Source organism: Staurois parvus, unplaced genomic scaffold (assembly GCF_062004578.1).
Source record: "Staurois parvus isolate SC_StPar_1 unplaced genomic scaffold, SC_StPar_1.0 ptg000327l, whole genome shotgun sequence".
NCBI lineage: Eukaryota > Metazoa > Chordata > Amphibia > Anura > Ranidae > Staurois > Staurois parvus.
In genome coordinates, this window is record NW_028318123.1 from 7,029,533 (window position 1) to 7,043,789 (window position 14,257).

Consider the following 14,257-nt stretch of genomic DNA (forward strand, 5'->3'; position numbering starts at 1 on the left):
TGTAAACCTCTTGTGCCCACTGTGGTCACGATTATCAAGAACATTAAGATCTCTGGGAATGGACCTTAAAGTTGTCCATGCTTTTGCACAATTTTTGTTCTCAAATCCTCAGACAATTCTTTGCTGCTCTTTTTCTTCTCCATGGTCCATGTTGCACACAGAGATGCACAACAGAAAGGTTGAGTCAATTTTTCACCATTTTATAACTGGCTGTGTGATTTCTATATTATCAGCACCTGTTAATTGATAGAGGTGAGTTTAATTACAAATTACAGGAGCATCACAAACTTGGAATGCAATTTCTTACAATTTTGAGAAGCTGCCAATAATTTTGTCCAGTCCATTTTTTCAAGTTTTGCATGGAATGTGTCAGATTTGGCTTTTTGTTTCTCCACTTTTTTGTGTCAATGCAAACAAAAGAAATAAATATGAGAATGCCAAAACATTTGTAAATACACATTTCTGAGTGAAGTATTATTAAGAGTGGAGCATTATCTGACAGAAATGCAGGGGTGCCAATATTTTTGGCCATGACTATATATTATTTTCTGAAATATTTTCCTTCATTAGTTGAAATTTAAAAAAACAAAAAACAAAACAACTCACGTTGGTCTCGCTATCATCTTCACACATCGATTCTTCCACAAACTGCTGTCCATTCTACAAATAAAAGCACAATGAGAGAAATATTTAGCAAAATGGGGCATAAATACACAACATTAACACAAGCATTTTGAGAATTCTAGGTACAGAGAGAACAATCATACAAATAAAACAGTAAATAATTTAATCAGGAGGAGCTATCCATTTAACATTCTCAGAAACTAAGTGGGGTATAATCTATATGCAAATAAAAATACGCAAAATTTACAAAGGACAACAAGGGGTTATTTGATCACTTAATATAGATCTTGTTGTGAATGGGAAGGTGTAGCTTAATCCCCCCTTCAAAATACATATTTTCTTTAAATAAAACCTTTCCGTTTATTATATGCCATATTTTGGACCCTGTGATGTCTCTGCTTTCATATGCAATGCAGGCAAACCATGGATGGTGGGAGGGGCCAGCAAGGTGCTGTGCTTAGCTTCCTGAAAACAAAGCAACACCCTAACCAGAAGTCTTCTGAAAAGCCCTCAACCCTGGCTGGGCTAGCTCTTGGGAGGAGAGAGAAATACAAAATACTTTCATGGGGGGTCTGGAGAGGATGTTACTAAGCAGGCTAATTATATAAATGTCCACATGTCATGCTGAAGATCTAACTTAAAACAAGAAGTGAGGAAATGTAAAAAAAACATACATCGGGTAAAATAAGTATTGAGCACGTCACCATTTTTCTCAATAAATATATTTCTAAAGGTGCTATTGACATGAAATGTTCACCATATGTCAGTAACAACGCATGCAATCCATACAAAGAAACCAAAACAAATCTGTTCAGAAAATAAGTTGTGTAATAAAAACGGTATGACACAGGGAAAGAGTATTGAACACATGAAGAAAGGGAGGCGCAAAAAGGCATGGAAAACCAAGACACCAGCTGAAATTATCAGTACGTAGAAAGCAATCCTGCCCCTTGTCAGTGTAAATAATTAGCTGGTTCAGTTTCAACTGATGGCCTATAAAAAGGTATCATACAAGAAACATCTCATGATTGGTAAAAGCAAAGAGCTCTCTCAAGACCTTCGCAACATTATTGTTGCAATACATACTGATGACATTGGTTACAGAAGGATTTCTAAATATTCCAGCGAGCACTTTTGGAGCCATAATCTGGAAGTGGAAGAACATCATCTCACCATAAACCAGCCACGACCAGGTGCTCCCCGCAAGATTTCTGACAGAGGAGTGCAAAGAATTATCAGAAGAGTTGTCCAAGAGCCAAGGACCACTTGTGGAGAGCTTCAGAAAGACCTGGAATTAGTAGGTACAATTGTTTGAAAGAAAACAATAAGTAATGCATTCAACAGCCGTGGCCTGTATGCACGCTCAGCACGCAAGACTCCATTGCTGAAGAAAAAGAATGTTGAAGCACGTTTAAAGTTTGTTGTACAACATTTAGACAAGCTTTTGGAGGTCAAATGGCACTGTACATCACCCCAAAAACACCATATCAACAGTGAAGTTTGGAGGTGGAAACACCATGGTGTGGGCCTGTTTTTCAGCATATGGTACTGGCAAACTACATATAATTGAAGGAAGGATGACTGGAAAAATGTACCAAGACATTCTTGATAAAAATCTGCTGCCATCTACCAGAATGGTGAAGATGAAACGAGGGTGGAAATTTCAGCAAGACAATGATTCCAATCACAAAGCCTAGGAAACTCTCAAATGGTTTCAAAGAAAGAAAATAAAGCTGCTAGAATGGCCCAAGGAATACCTGACTTGAATCCAATAGAAAATCTATGAAAAGAACTAAAGATTAGCGCTCATAGAAGAGGCCCACGGAACCTACAAGATTTGAAGACCGTTTGTGTGGAAGAATGGGCCAAAATCACACCTGAGCAATGCATTTGACTGTTTTCTCCATACTGGAGGAGTCTTGAAGCGGTCATTACCAACAAAGGATTTTGTACGAAGTATTAAATAAATTTCAGTTAGAGTGTTCAATACTTTTTCCGTAAGTATTTACATTTTATTATACATAAGACCTACATTTCTGAACTTATTTTTTTGGTTTCTTTGTATGTATGGATTGCAAGAGTTGTTACTGACATGTGGTGAAAATTTTCATGTCAATAGCACCATTAGAAATATATTTACCTAGAAAACCGGTGACATGTTCAATACTTATTTTACCCACTGTACATACTCCGCTAGATGGCTGCAGCATTGATCCAATGCTGCAGCTGTCCTCTGCCGGCTCTACACCGAGAACTAAGCAATCAAAGAGTGTCGATTGCTCAGTTTTAAGGTCTGATCTGAGCACATAGCACTGACTGGCAGTCACCGCTCTCTGCTCTGCCTCTCCAGGGTTCAATGGAGCGCCAAACTGTACAGGTGGAAGGAGTGGCTGGCTCCGGATCTCAGCGGCGTGCTAAAAGGCTGAACCAGCTGCTGGTCAGGCATCTGGGAAGATCACATTTCTTTTTTCTTTTTTTTAATGAAAGCATGATATATTTGATATTTTAGAACAATTTATGTAAAAAAACAGTTTGTCACTTTAATGTACTAAACTTGAGGGGGCACAAAAGGTAGACTCCATTTACAAGTCCAGTCCAAGCAAAACCCCCAAAATTAGGCTGTCAACTGTTTGTATATATTTCTGATTGATCCAAACTGCTGTTAGATTGCAGAGGTCTGTGATGTCTATAACTGACAACACTGTGTCCACAAATCCCTTCATTCAGAGTGCACAGTGCACATGTCACAGGCACCTCCATTACCATGCTAATTTTCACTTCCGCTCAGGAAAGGAGGATTCCTGAGTTGAGCTTTCTCCTCTCCTCTATCACAATGATTTACTTTAGTCCTGGGTGCAGCACTGAAACATCCAGTTGATTATATATCTAAATATCTAATATATATAAAATTTTCAGTACATCACATTACACCATTAAAATTTCAAGATATACAACATTACACAATTCCCTTATACCTCTTCATTTTAAAGAAGAAAAAAAACCCCACCCACCCCCTTTTCCCCCTTCTGCTCCCTAATATTTTTCCTTCTCATCTCCTCGCTCCACCTCTTTTCTCTTCACTCTCAAGCACCCTTCTCTTTCTTCCTTTCTTATGTCCTCTCTATCTTTCTTTAAATTGCTCACTGAACTTATCCCATTTCTCCCACCTTTCTCCGAATCTCTCCATTCTATCTTCTTCCTGATGGTAGAGTTCCTCCATCTTATGTACATAGTTAACCCTACTTATCCAGTTTTTTTTTTTTTTTTGTATTTTCTGCTCCTGACAAAAGTATTAACCCCCTTGCCGCGTTTATCAGATGAAATGCCGAGTTCTTATATTTTTCTACTGTAGCCTCAGTTGTACGGAATAAGTATGTGCCTGAATCTTTCGGGACCTCAACCCCCGTTATCTCCTGAATTAAATACATTTCTTCCCAATACCCCTGAATTTTAGGGCACTCCCACCATGTATATGCCATTGTGCCTTTTGTCCCACATCCTCTCAAACATAAAACGTGATTTATCTATTTGTTGTTTATGTGCCACACTTGATGTAATATACCACCTAGCCAAACATTTATAATTCACTTCCAACACCCCCATATCTATCGCTCCGTGTACCAATCTAAATATTTTCTTTTTCTATTGGTCGTCGAATGTTATTCCATCCAGTTGATTTAAACTAATTGCCAACATAACGTTTTTGATTCCAGTGTGCATTTTTCATAATACAAGTATTATGTGCATCTGTGGAATACCTGTGGAAGCTGAAAATCACTGTTGTAAGCACTGCTACTACAATGATGGTCATTAACTTTCAGGTCCCTGCACCAAGCAGCTACCCTGCTGCTGAGAGGACACAGAGGATGTATGATCGATATGGGCAAGATTCCGAAAATACTTCTCATTTTTTTCATTGAATGAAAAGTAGTGGTGCAATGAAATGAAAATTCTAGACCGAAACTGAAATTTCAGGATGCACTTGGCCGAAAACCGAAACTTAACTAGACAATCTGACAAATAGAAAGTATTTTTAAAATATGTTTTTTTTAATATATATTTTATTATATTCAACTTTTTAATTAATATAAATTTAAATGAACTAAAAAAAAATCCAGTAACGAAGTAACTTATTGAAAGTAGCACACAAAAATTGGACATAAAATTAAAACATTTTATATATAGATATATTGTGAAGAAAATAAGCATTTGATCCCCCTGTCGATGTTGAATGCTTGCCCACTCACAAAGAAATGGTCAGTCTAAAAATTGAATGGTAGGTGTATTGTAAAACAGAGACAGAATAGCAACAAACAGTTCAAAATAAATGCATGTCTAACAAATTATGCACTGATTTGCATGTTCATGAGGGAAATAAGTATTTGATCCCCTTCACAAAACATGACTTAGTACTTGGCGGCAAATCCCTTGTTGGCAATCACAGAGGTCAGATGTTTCCTGTAGTTGGCCACCAGGTTTGTACTCATGTCAGGAGGGATTTTGGTCCACTCTTCTTAGCAGATCCTCTCCAAGTCATTAAGGTTTGGTGGCTGACGTTTGGCAACTCGAACTTTCAGCTCCCTCCACAGATTTTCAATAGGATTAAGGTCTGGAGACTGGCTAGGCCACTGCAGGACCTTAATGAGCTTCTTCTTGAGCCACTCCTTTGTTGCCTTGACAATTTGACAGTGTGTTTTGGGTCATTGTCATGCTGGAACACCCATCCACGACCCATTTTCAATGCCCTGGCTGAGAGAAGAAGGTTCTCACCCAAGATCTGATGGTACATTGCCCAGTCCATCTTCCCTTTGATGTGGTGCAGTTTACCTGTCCCCTTAGCAGAAAAACATCCCCAAAGCAGAATGTTTCCACCACCATGTTTGACAGTTGGGATGGTGTTCTTGGGGTCATAGGCAGCATTCCTCCTCCTCCAAACACGGCGAGTCGAGTTGATGCCAAAGAGCCTGATTTTGGTCTCATCTAACGACAACCCTTTCAACCAGTCCTCCTCTGCATCATTCAGATGTTCAGTGGCAAACTTCAGATGTGTCTGAACATATGCTTTCTTGAGCAGAGGAACGTCACGGGCACTGCAGGATTTCAATCTCTTGTCGGTGTAGTGTGTTACCAATTGTTTTCTTGGTGACTGTGGTCCCAGCTGCCTGGAGATCATTGACAAGATCCTCGTGTAGTTCTGGGATGATCCTGCACTGTTCTCATGATCATGGACGCTCCAGAAGGTTAGATCTTGCATGGTGCACCAGACCTAGGGGACTGACAGTTGTTTTGTGTTTCTTCCATTTGTAAATGATTGCACCAACTGTTGTCACCTTCTCACCAAGCTGCTTGGTGATAGTTTGGTAGCCCAGTCCAGCCTTGTGTAGGTCTACAATCTTGTCCCTGACATCCTTGGACAGCTCTTTGGTCTTTGCCATGGTGGAGAATTTGGAATCTGATTGATTGATTGCTCCTGTGGACAGGTGTCTTTTATACAGGTAACAAAATGAGATTAGCAGCACTCCCTTTAAGAGACTGCTTTTAATCTCAGCTTGTTACCTGTATGAAAGACACCTGGTAGCTAGAAATCCTGCTGAATGAAAGGGATCAAATACTTATCACTGTAATGGACTGTTAACCAATCTCCATCCAATTTCATTATAACATACTGGGGGTAATCTAAAAAGGAGGTTGAGACACATTTCTGTGTGGGTATTGTCAGAAGCCTCACACCAAATTCATGAAACCAGTGTGACATTTTCGAGCCTGACTTCTAATGAATAACTATGAAAATCAATATGAATTTCGCAAGACTGTGTTCGTTAACGGAAATGAAAGAAAGAGGCAAGGAACTGGATTTCCATCCATATACCCATGGCTGTGAAGAAAGTACTGTCATGTGGTCTGGGAACTCTTCTTTCTTCACACAGCTTAGTCCAACACAACCCTGCTACCCTCGCTATGGCTTGGTCAGTTTTCAAGTAAAGTAACCCTGAATGGATAAAACTTCGTTTGCTGAAGCACTGTATATTATGAGCTGCTGTGTTTTTTTCTTTTAGAAAATACGGTTTTCATTTTTTTAAAATTTTGTAATGAAGTACTGCTGGTCTCCTTCAGCCACTCCCTGTCTATACGCAATGGCTGCATATCATTGCTTAGGGCAGGCTCTCTCAAAATGACAGTCAGAATCAGGGGCGGACTGACAACTCATGGGGCCCCCGGGCAATAGGGGGATCATGGGGCCGTGTCCTTGCCCAAACTCAAAAAAGCCTATGAAAAAGGTACCAGGGGCATCTCATGGGGCCCCCTACTGACCCCGGGCCCTCAGGAAGTGCCCGAGTTTCCAAATGGTCAGTCCGCCCCTGGTCAGAATCTAACCAAACAAATGAGAAGTGCATAAGAAAGGGTGACAATGCAGGAAAGCAGTTGGAAGAGAGGAACCGAGCATTGTTCAGGCACTCTGTTACAGAATGACAAGAAGCTTCCATGGCAGAATTACCAGGTATTATTTTGATGAAAGCTGCAGATTTAAAAATATTGAAAAAAACCTGTCCTAACAGATATGTGGGATGTGATCTCTGCCATTTCCCTGAAAATGCTAGCTGTCTTGACCGACATTTCGAAACTTTGGCTTTAACACCTTCTGAGTCCACTCATCCAGCATTTTATAAAGTAACATGACTTTTCCCTTGCTGCATACTTGTTCCATGTCTGTGACACCTAAGTATTAAAGTGAGACAGCCAGTAAACTGTACTTTTCAGAATTAAGTCGGAAACACCTGGGATAGATTCAGAAGGCAAAAGATTACAATCTTATATTGTATAAAAAGGAACATATACAGTACAAGCTTTTCCCCCATAGAAAGCAAATTATTCCCAACACAACCCATGGCTAAGACTCTGGTACACTAACTGCAGTGAAAAAAAAGCCCGGGGGGGGGGGGGGGGGTGGTGCCTGGGGAGTTATTGGTTTCATAAGCATTTCTACTTTTCCCACTCAGCACATTAGGACCTATGATCTGCCATAAAAGGGGACTTTTCATTTATTAATATATTCCAGAAATTGAAGCAGCAGTTTTATTTGTCAGTATCAGCATTAACCATGCTTGAATTGGATTATGCAAGGATCCTGTCTACATAGCAAAGCATGTCATGCATTAAGACTTTGGGCTGTGTTCACACATATGGGGTGATTTACTAAAACTTGTGTGCAAAATTGGTGCACCAATCAGCTTCCAGGTTTTTTTTTTGCCAAAGATTAACTAAACAAGCTGAAGTTTTAGTAAATCAACCCCTTAGTGTCTAGTAGACATGCACAAAATTGTATGTTTTTGCAAGCATTTACACAAGAAAAAAAAAAAAAAAAGCTCTCGTCACACCAGTATTGCCATTCTTTAATTGGGTAAAAAAGATGCAGGTTTGTCATATGAAAAAACGTGAATCAAAACACAGCAAAATACACAGATAAATGCATGAAGCTTGACACGTGCAAAAAATGTCCATGAGCTACTTTGCCACATTTGACATGCATAGGGCAGCCCACTGAACTCAATGGGCTGCCATAAGTGTGTTGTGAATAAACAAGGTTAGATTTTGCATGCTTTCGCAAAGGCTAAACATGAATGTAGTCTAGGGTTTCTGATGAGGAAAGAACAAACAGATCTTTTGTGTTTACTTATACTATGTCAATTGCCCCTGTGACTCCTCCACCTGCATAGGGGAGTGTCCAGGACAGCCCATGTAACCTTTGGTTCAACTAGTAGTGAGCATATAAAAAGAGGGAGCAGACATTTGGTCAGTTGGCTCTGAGGAAGAGGCAAGTCCTCGAAATGCGTCAACCTATTGGATGTCTACATCAAAAATTTTGTCATAAATTTATGCCAAAATGTATTCTGCTACATGTCTTTGCTAAAAAAACAACAATACGTGTCATTTAATTGGTTTACGTGAAAGTTATAGCGTTTACAAAATTATTTATTTCAAGTACTTATATAGCGCGCCAATTTACGCAGCGCTTTACATACATATATTGTACATTCACATCAGTCCCTAACCCTCAAGGAGTGTACAATCTAAAGTCCCTAACTCACATTCCTACATACACATGCTAGGGACAATTTAGACAGGAGCCAATTAACCTACTAGCATGTCTTTGGAGTGTCGGAGGAAACTGGAGTACCGGGAGGAAACCCACGCAGTCACAGGGAGAACATGCAAACTCCAGGCAGGTGGTGCCGGGGTTGGGATTCAAACCAGTGACCCTAGTACTGCCAGGCGGTAGTGCTAACCATTTAGACACTGTGCTGCCCCAAAATGGCAGCATATATGCTGGAATTTTTTTTTTCATTTTTAATTTTTACTAGTAATAGCAGCGATCAGCGACTTATAGCAGGACTGCAGCGGACATTCTGACACTGGGGGGGACAGACTTGGTGTCACTGACATCCCCAGTGACACCAATATAGTGATCAGTGCTAACAAAAAGCACTGACACTGTACTAATGGCACTGGGCAGGAAGGGGGTTAACATGTGGGGCGATCAAAGGGTTAACTGTGTGCAGTTTTACGAAGTGTGCTGTGTTAGTGCTTCACTGTAAGAACACAACTTACACACTGTGTGTAGGAGCTGACAGGGAAGAGAACTGTTTTGTTTACAAACAGTTCTCCCTCCCGGTTGAAGATACTCGGCAATCACAGGGCGGTAGCGAGTAATCACCGGCCGGGACCTGGTGATTGACAACCGCAGCCACGAATGGCAGTGCGGGTAGGGCACGCGCCCCCTACCCGGATATGCAAAATTACATCTATATATACATGATTTTGCATACAGCTGCTGCCCTGTAGCAGTATTGCTGCTATGGGGTGGCGCTAAAGTGGTTAAACTGAATGGGTTGTTTTACATGGTGAGAACTATGCGACTTGGATCAGTGTGTTTTACTTTAACCCTCACCTCTCCTCCCTGGTCATTCTTGCTGCCTAAAAACTACCTCCCAAGCACATTCCATTAACACCTGAGCATAGCGCAAATGCATGTTCTCGTTTTTTTGTACGTTTTTCAAGTGCAAACATGCATCGCACATAGGGCACCCCATTCCCTTAAAAGGACTGCCCTACGTGCGACAAATACCCCAAAGTAGCACTAGAACATTTTTTAGTCATTGAGTGTCGCATGGTTTTTCAATGCTCGTTCTGGCGTATTTGTAGCACCGTTTGCAATTGTGGTGCCATTAACAATTTGACTGCATTTTGCATCTGCATATTTCTGAATGTTAGACAACCTGCACAGAAAACGTACTTTCTTGTGGGTTGCCCTGCGTTCAGAAAAGCGCAGATGTGAATGACTGGTAATCCAAGCATGACGCACGTTGCCTCGTGTTTTTGAAATGCACAACAAAATACGTTTTCTGTGTGGGTTGTTGCTCGTTCGGAAATGCAGACGCGAACGCAGCCTAAAAATGGTAATGCAAGCGTGACGCACATTGTCGTGCATTTTTAAAACACCGCAAAGAATGCATTTTCTTCCAGGTTGCTGTGTGTTCGGAAATGCGCAGATGCAAATAGTAACGCAAGCACACTGCACGTTATCTGGCATTTTTTAAACACATGGCAAAGCATACAATTTTCTTGAGGGTTGCTGTGCATCCGGAAACACGCAAAGGAACAAATGGTGATGCGCGGCCGGGATTTGGAAACTCAAGACGTGCGGTTTTCTGTAGGTTGCTATGCATTTGTAAACGCACAGATGTAAACAAATGGTACCGCAAGTGCGTCACGTGTTTTCAAAATGCACTGCAAAGGGTGCATTATCTTGTGAGTTGGCGTGTGTTCGCAAATGAATAGTAACAAAAGCGTGATACACTTTGCTGTGTGTTTTCAAAACACGTTTTCGAAGATAGCTTTTTTTGTGCAGGCTGCCACGCAGTCGTAAACCCACAGAGGCAAAATAAATGGTAACGCAAGTACGCTGCACGCTGCCGCATTTTCAAAATGCATGGCAAAGCCTGCATTTCCTTGTGGATTGCCATACGTTTGGAAACACACAGATACAAATGAATGGTAATGTAAGTGTGACACACACATCAACTCCCACAGCTGATACAAGTGACTCCCATAACCTGCCTTGAAACTTCAGAGGCTCAAAGGATCATGAGAGATGTAGTATCAGGACTGCTAAATGAAGGAAACAGGAAGTCAGAGAACTTTGAAATTCAGCCAGAAGGAGTGACATCACAGACACAGAAACTTGCTGTATACAGCAAAAGAAGGTAAGTTACACACAAACTGACAGTGTGGATGTGATTTATTCACATACACAATGCATCTGTTTTGGGGAGGAAAAGCTGGAGATCTTTAAGGCTCATTCATACAATATTCATTGGCGTACTTAAAAAGTCGAAGAAAAAAAAAATGTAAATAGTGCTTTGTTATTATTCCACAGTGATGTGACAGACCTTCCAGAAAAATTGAAAATCCCAGATCACACCAGAAGATGCCCTTGCTTGAACATACCCTTCAAACATTCAAGAAAAAGTTGCAGAAATCGCAGAACACTAAATTCTGAAAGATTCTACACTTTTATACAGCTGTACATCCCCCTCTAAAAATGATCCCTTCTTCTGCAGTTACAAGTAAACAAGTATAGATGCAGCAAGACTTTATTCCCTTAACATAGTTGGGATCCCACCTATTGCATTCACATCAAAGTGAAACTCCAAGCAATCAACCAAATGTTATTTGAATTACACGTGAACGGTTTTATCCACCAAAGGATTAGTAATTTTGTCATCCGCTTTTTTTGTTTATACACCTCTGCCAGGCACAAACGCTAGGAAGATGAAACTACTCTGTTAGAAATAAAGAATAAAGCAATGTTGCCTCCTTGCCCACAGCCTGCTGATTGTACAATGATGGAGCAGTACCACTCTGACAAGTCATCAACTCTGCTTCAGCTTGCTCTCTTTTCAGCACATTTCCACACAGCACAGAGTGATTGGTTCCTAGTGCAGCTTCCCTCTTACAGTCTGAGTGGTGTTGTGTGAGAATAGACGGGGGTATATTTTTAAAAGAAAAAAAATCTGCAGACCACATTACCCTCTAAACACTTCCAGTCCAGCATGCGTATATATACACATCTTGGGCAGCACAAAGGCTAAGTGGTTAGTACTTGCGCCTAGCAGCACTAGGGTTGTTGGTTTGAATAACAAACATGGCACTACCTGGCTGGAGTTTGCATGTTCTCCCTGTGCCTACGTGGGTTTCTTCCAGGTACTCTGGTTCCTTCTCACACTCCAAAGACAGGCTTGTAGTTAATTAGCTCCTGTCTAAACTGGCTCTAGTATGTGGACTGATCCCCTGCTCCCCATTAAGGATTACACCTTTGAGGAGAGGGGGGATAGGGAGCAGGTACTCAAAATTTACAGGTACTTCCGCTGCGATCGCCTAGGCGATCAGAAGTGGAAATTGTCCTCCCCACTCCCTCCTCATAGTCTTCTGCGACACGCGACAGGTCCCAGAAGACTACAGGACCATTCATAAAGCGCAGCGCTACTCTCACATGCGAAGTGAGCACCCAGCGAGGGACAGGTAAGTGTCCATTTTTGTAAATCAGCAGCTACAGTTTTTGTAGCTGCTGACTTTTTTTTATTTTCACTGGAACTCCACATTAAATTGTAAGCTCCTTGAGGACAGGGACTGATGTGAATGTACAATACATATGTAAACCACTGCATAAATTGAAGGCACTATGTAAGTACCTGTAATAATAATAATCTTGAGAGAAAAGTGGTTATACCAGAATCATGTCTGTAGCTGCCACCAGGACCCTAGTGTCTTTTTTTTGAACATTTTGTTAAGAACAAGAGACTGGCTTTCAGGTGATCGGAGTGGCTCTACAGCCACCTGATCATTTTTACAGGGCTTGTAAGGACCAGTGACAAGGATTTTGTTACTTCCAGATTTGGTTCAGTCTTTCCCTGGCTGGCAACAGTGGAATAGCCCACTTACGTCTCAATAAAGAGTACCTGTCACTGCCCAAGCTATGTCACTCATCCCTTGTGATAGCAATACAATTAAAAATGTAAAAAGTATTTTTAAAAAATGATAAAAAAATTTTAAAGCACCACCGTCCCAACTGGAGTTTTATATAGGTTGGAAGCTGAGCTATTGAAGGAACACGTGTGCACACGCTAATTCCCTTTTGGCTGTGCATATCCTGAGGCGCTGGAGAGTACATACGATAATCTGTGCAAAATCCCTGTGCACAGCAGGTAAGTATGACATTTATGGGGGTTTTTTTTTAAATTGCCTTTAATAAACTTTTCTCATACAGAGCAAAATAATATTCTCTCATTCAACATACTGTATTTAATACTGCAAACTCTGTATAGGCCAAGGATGTTTTTGGAAGCAAGAAAGCGAAGACATAGAAGCTGGGGAAAGGGTATCTGCTGTGTGGGACTACAACTCCCATACTTGCAATTATGCTGAGATTTATAGCTTTTAAAGATCTCCCCCTGCTTTCTGCATGACTAAGAAACCTGTAAATATTTCACTGCTAACCTCTGCCTCACTTTTTCATATAGATCACTGTTTAGCTACAAAAGGTGTAGAATACTGACAGCAAGAACTTTCCACTCCCCCCTAAGCCTGTATGTGCGTAGCCGATTTGCAGCGTATTTTGTAGAAGAGACCGGTGTGGTTTAGTTCAGTGGTTCAGGTGTCTCCAATGCGAATTGTTAAAGTGTATGACACTGAAAATCACTCCAGAACAGGGCTGAAAATCGTACCTGACTTTTTAAATCGCACTGCGGCCAACTTGCACATATATGAACAGGCTCCATAGAAAAGTATTTTCGTTCACATCATGCAAATCGTATGCAGTTCAAAAACACATCCAATTTGCATAGACAGTGCTTAGCATAAATGAGTACACCCCTTTTGAAAAGTAAGATTTTAATTGATATCTCAATGAACACAAGAACAATTTCCAAAATTTTGACAAAACGGAGTTTTATAGAACATTTGTTTAGCTCATTACATGAAAGTAATGTTAATATTACTTAGAATACAAAATCTTCAGTTTTACTCAAATTAGTTGATGCAAAAATAAATACACCTCACAACAAAAAATGATACATCTAGTATTTTGTATGACCTCCATGATTTGTAAGGACAGCAACAAGTATTCTAGGCATTGAATGTACAAGTTGGCAACATATCGCAACATCCTTTTCCATTCTTAAAGAACAATCTCTTTTGGAGCCTGGATGCTGGATGGAGAGTGATGGTCAACTTGTCTCTTCAGAATTACCCATAAGTGTTTGATTGGGTTCAGGTCAGGAGACACAGTGTCTTGAAAAAGTATTCATACTCCTTGAAATTGTCCACATTTTGTCATGTTACAGCCAAAAACGTAAATGTATTTTATTGGGATTTTATGTGATAGACCAACACAAATTGCACATAATTGTGGAAGGAAAATGATAAATGGGCTTAAATTTTTTTTTACAATTAAACATCTGAAAAGTGTGGCGTGCATTTGTATTCTGCCCTCTTTACTCTGATACCCCTAACTAAAATCTAGTGAAACCAGTGATGGAATATCTGCTCACCTAAGCAGCATAAGCCCCCGAGCCAG

General features: G+C 40.5%; 1 protein-coding gene across 2 annotated transcripts in view; it reads right to left on the reverse strand.

Annotated features, from left to right (window-relative positions):
- RPS6KA3 (ribosomal protein S6 kinase A3) overlaps nucleotides 1–14,257 on the reverse strand; it is a 225,680-nt gene that overhangs the window by 165,045 nt on the left and 46,378 nt on the right. For both annotated transcript variants that reach the window (XM_089683932.1, XM_089683931.1), the window contains one exon: nucleotides 607–660. In XM_089683932.1, coding sequence (XP_089540058.1) covers nucleotides 607–660 — 54 coding nt within the window. The remainder of the gene's footprint in view (nucleotides 1–606; nucleotides 661–14,257) is intronic.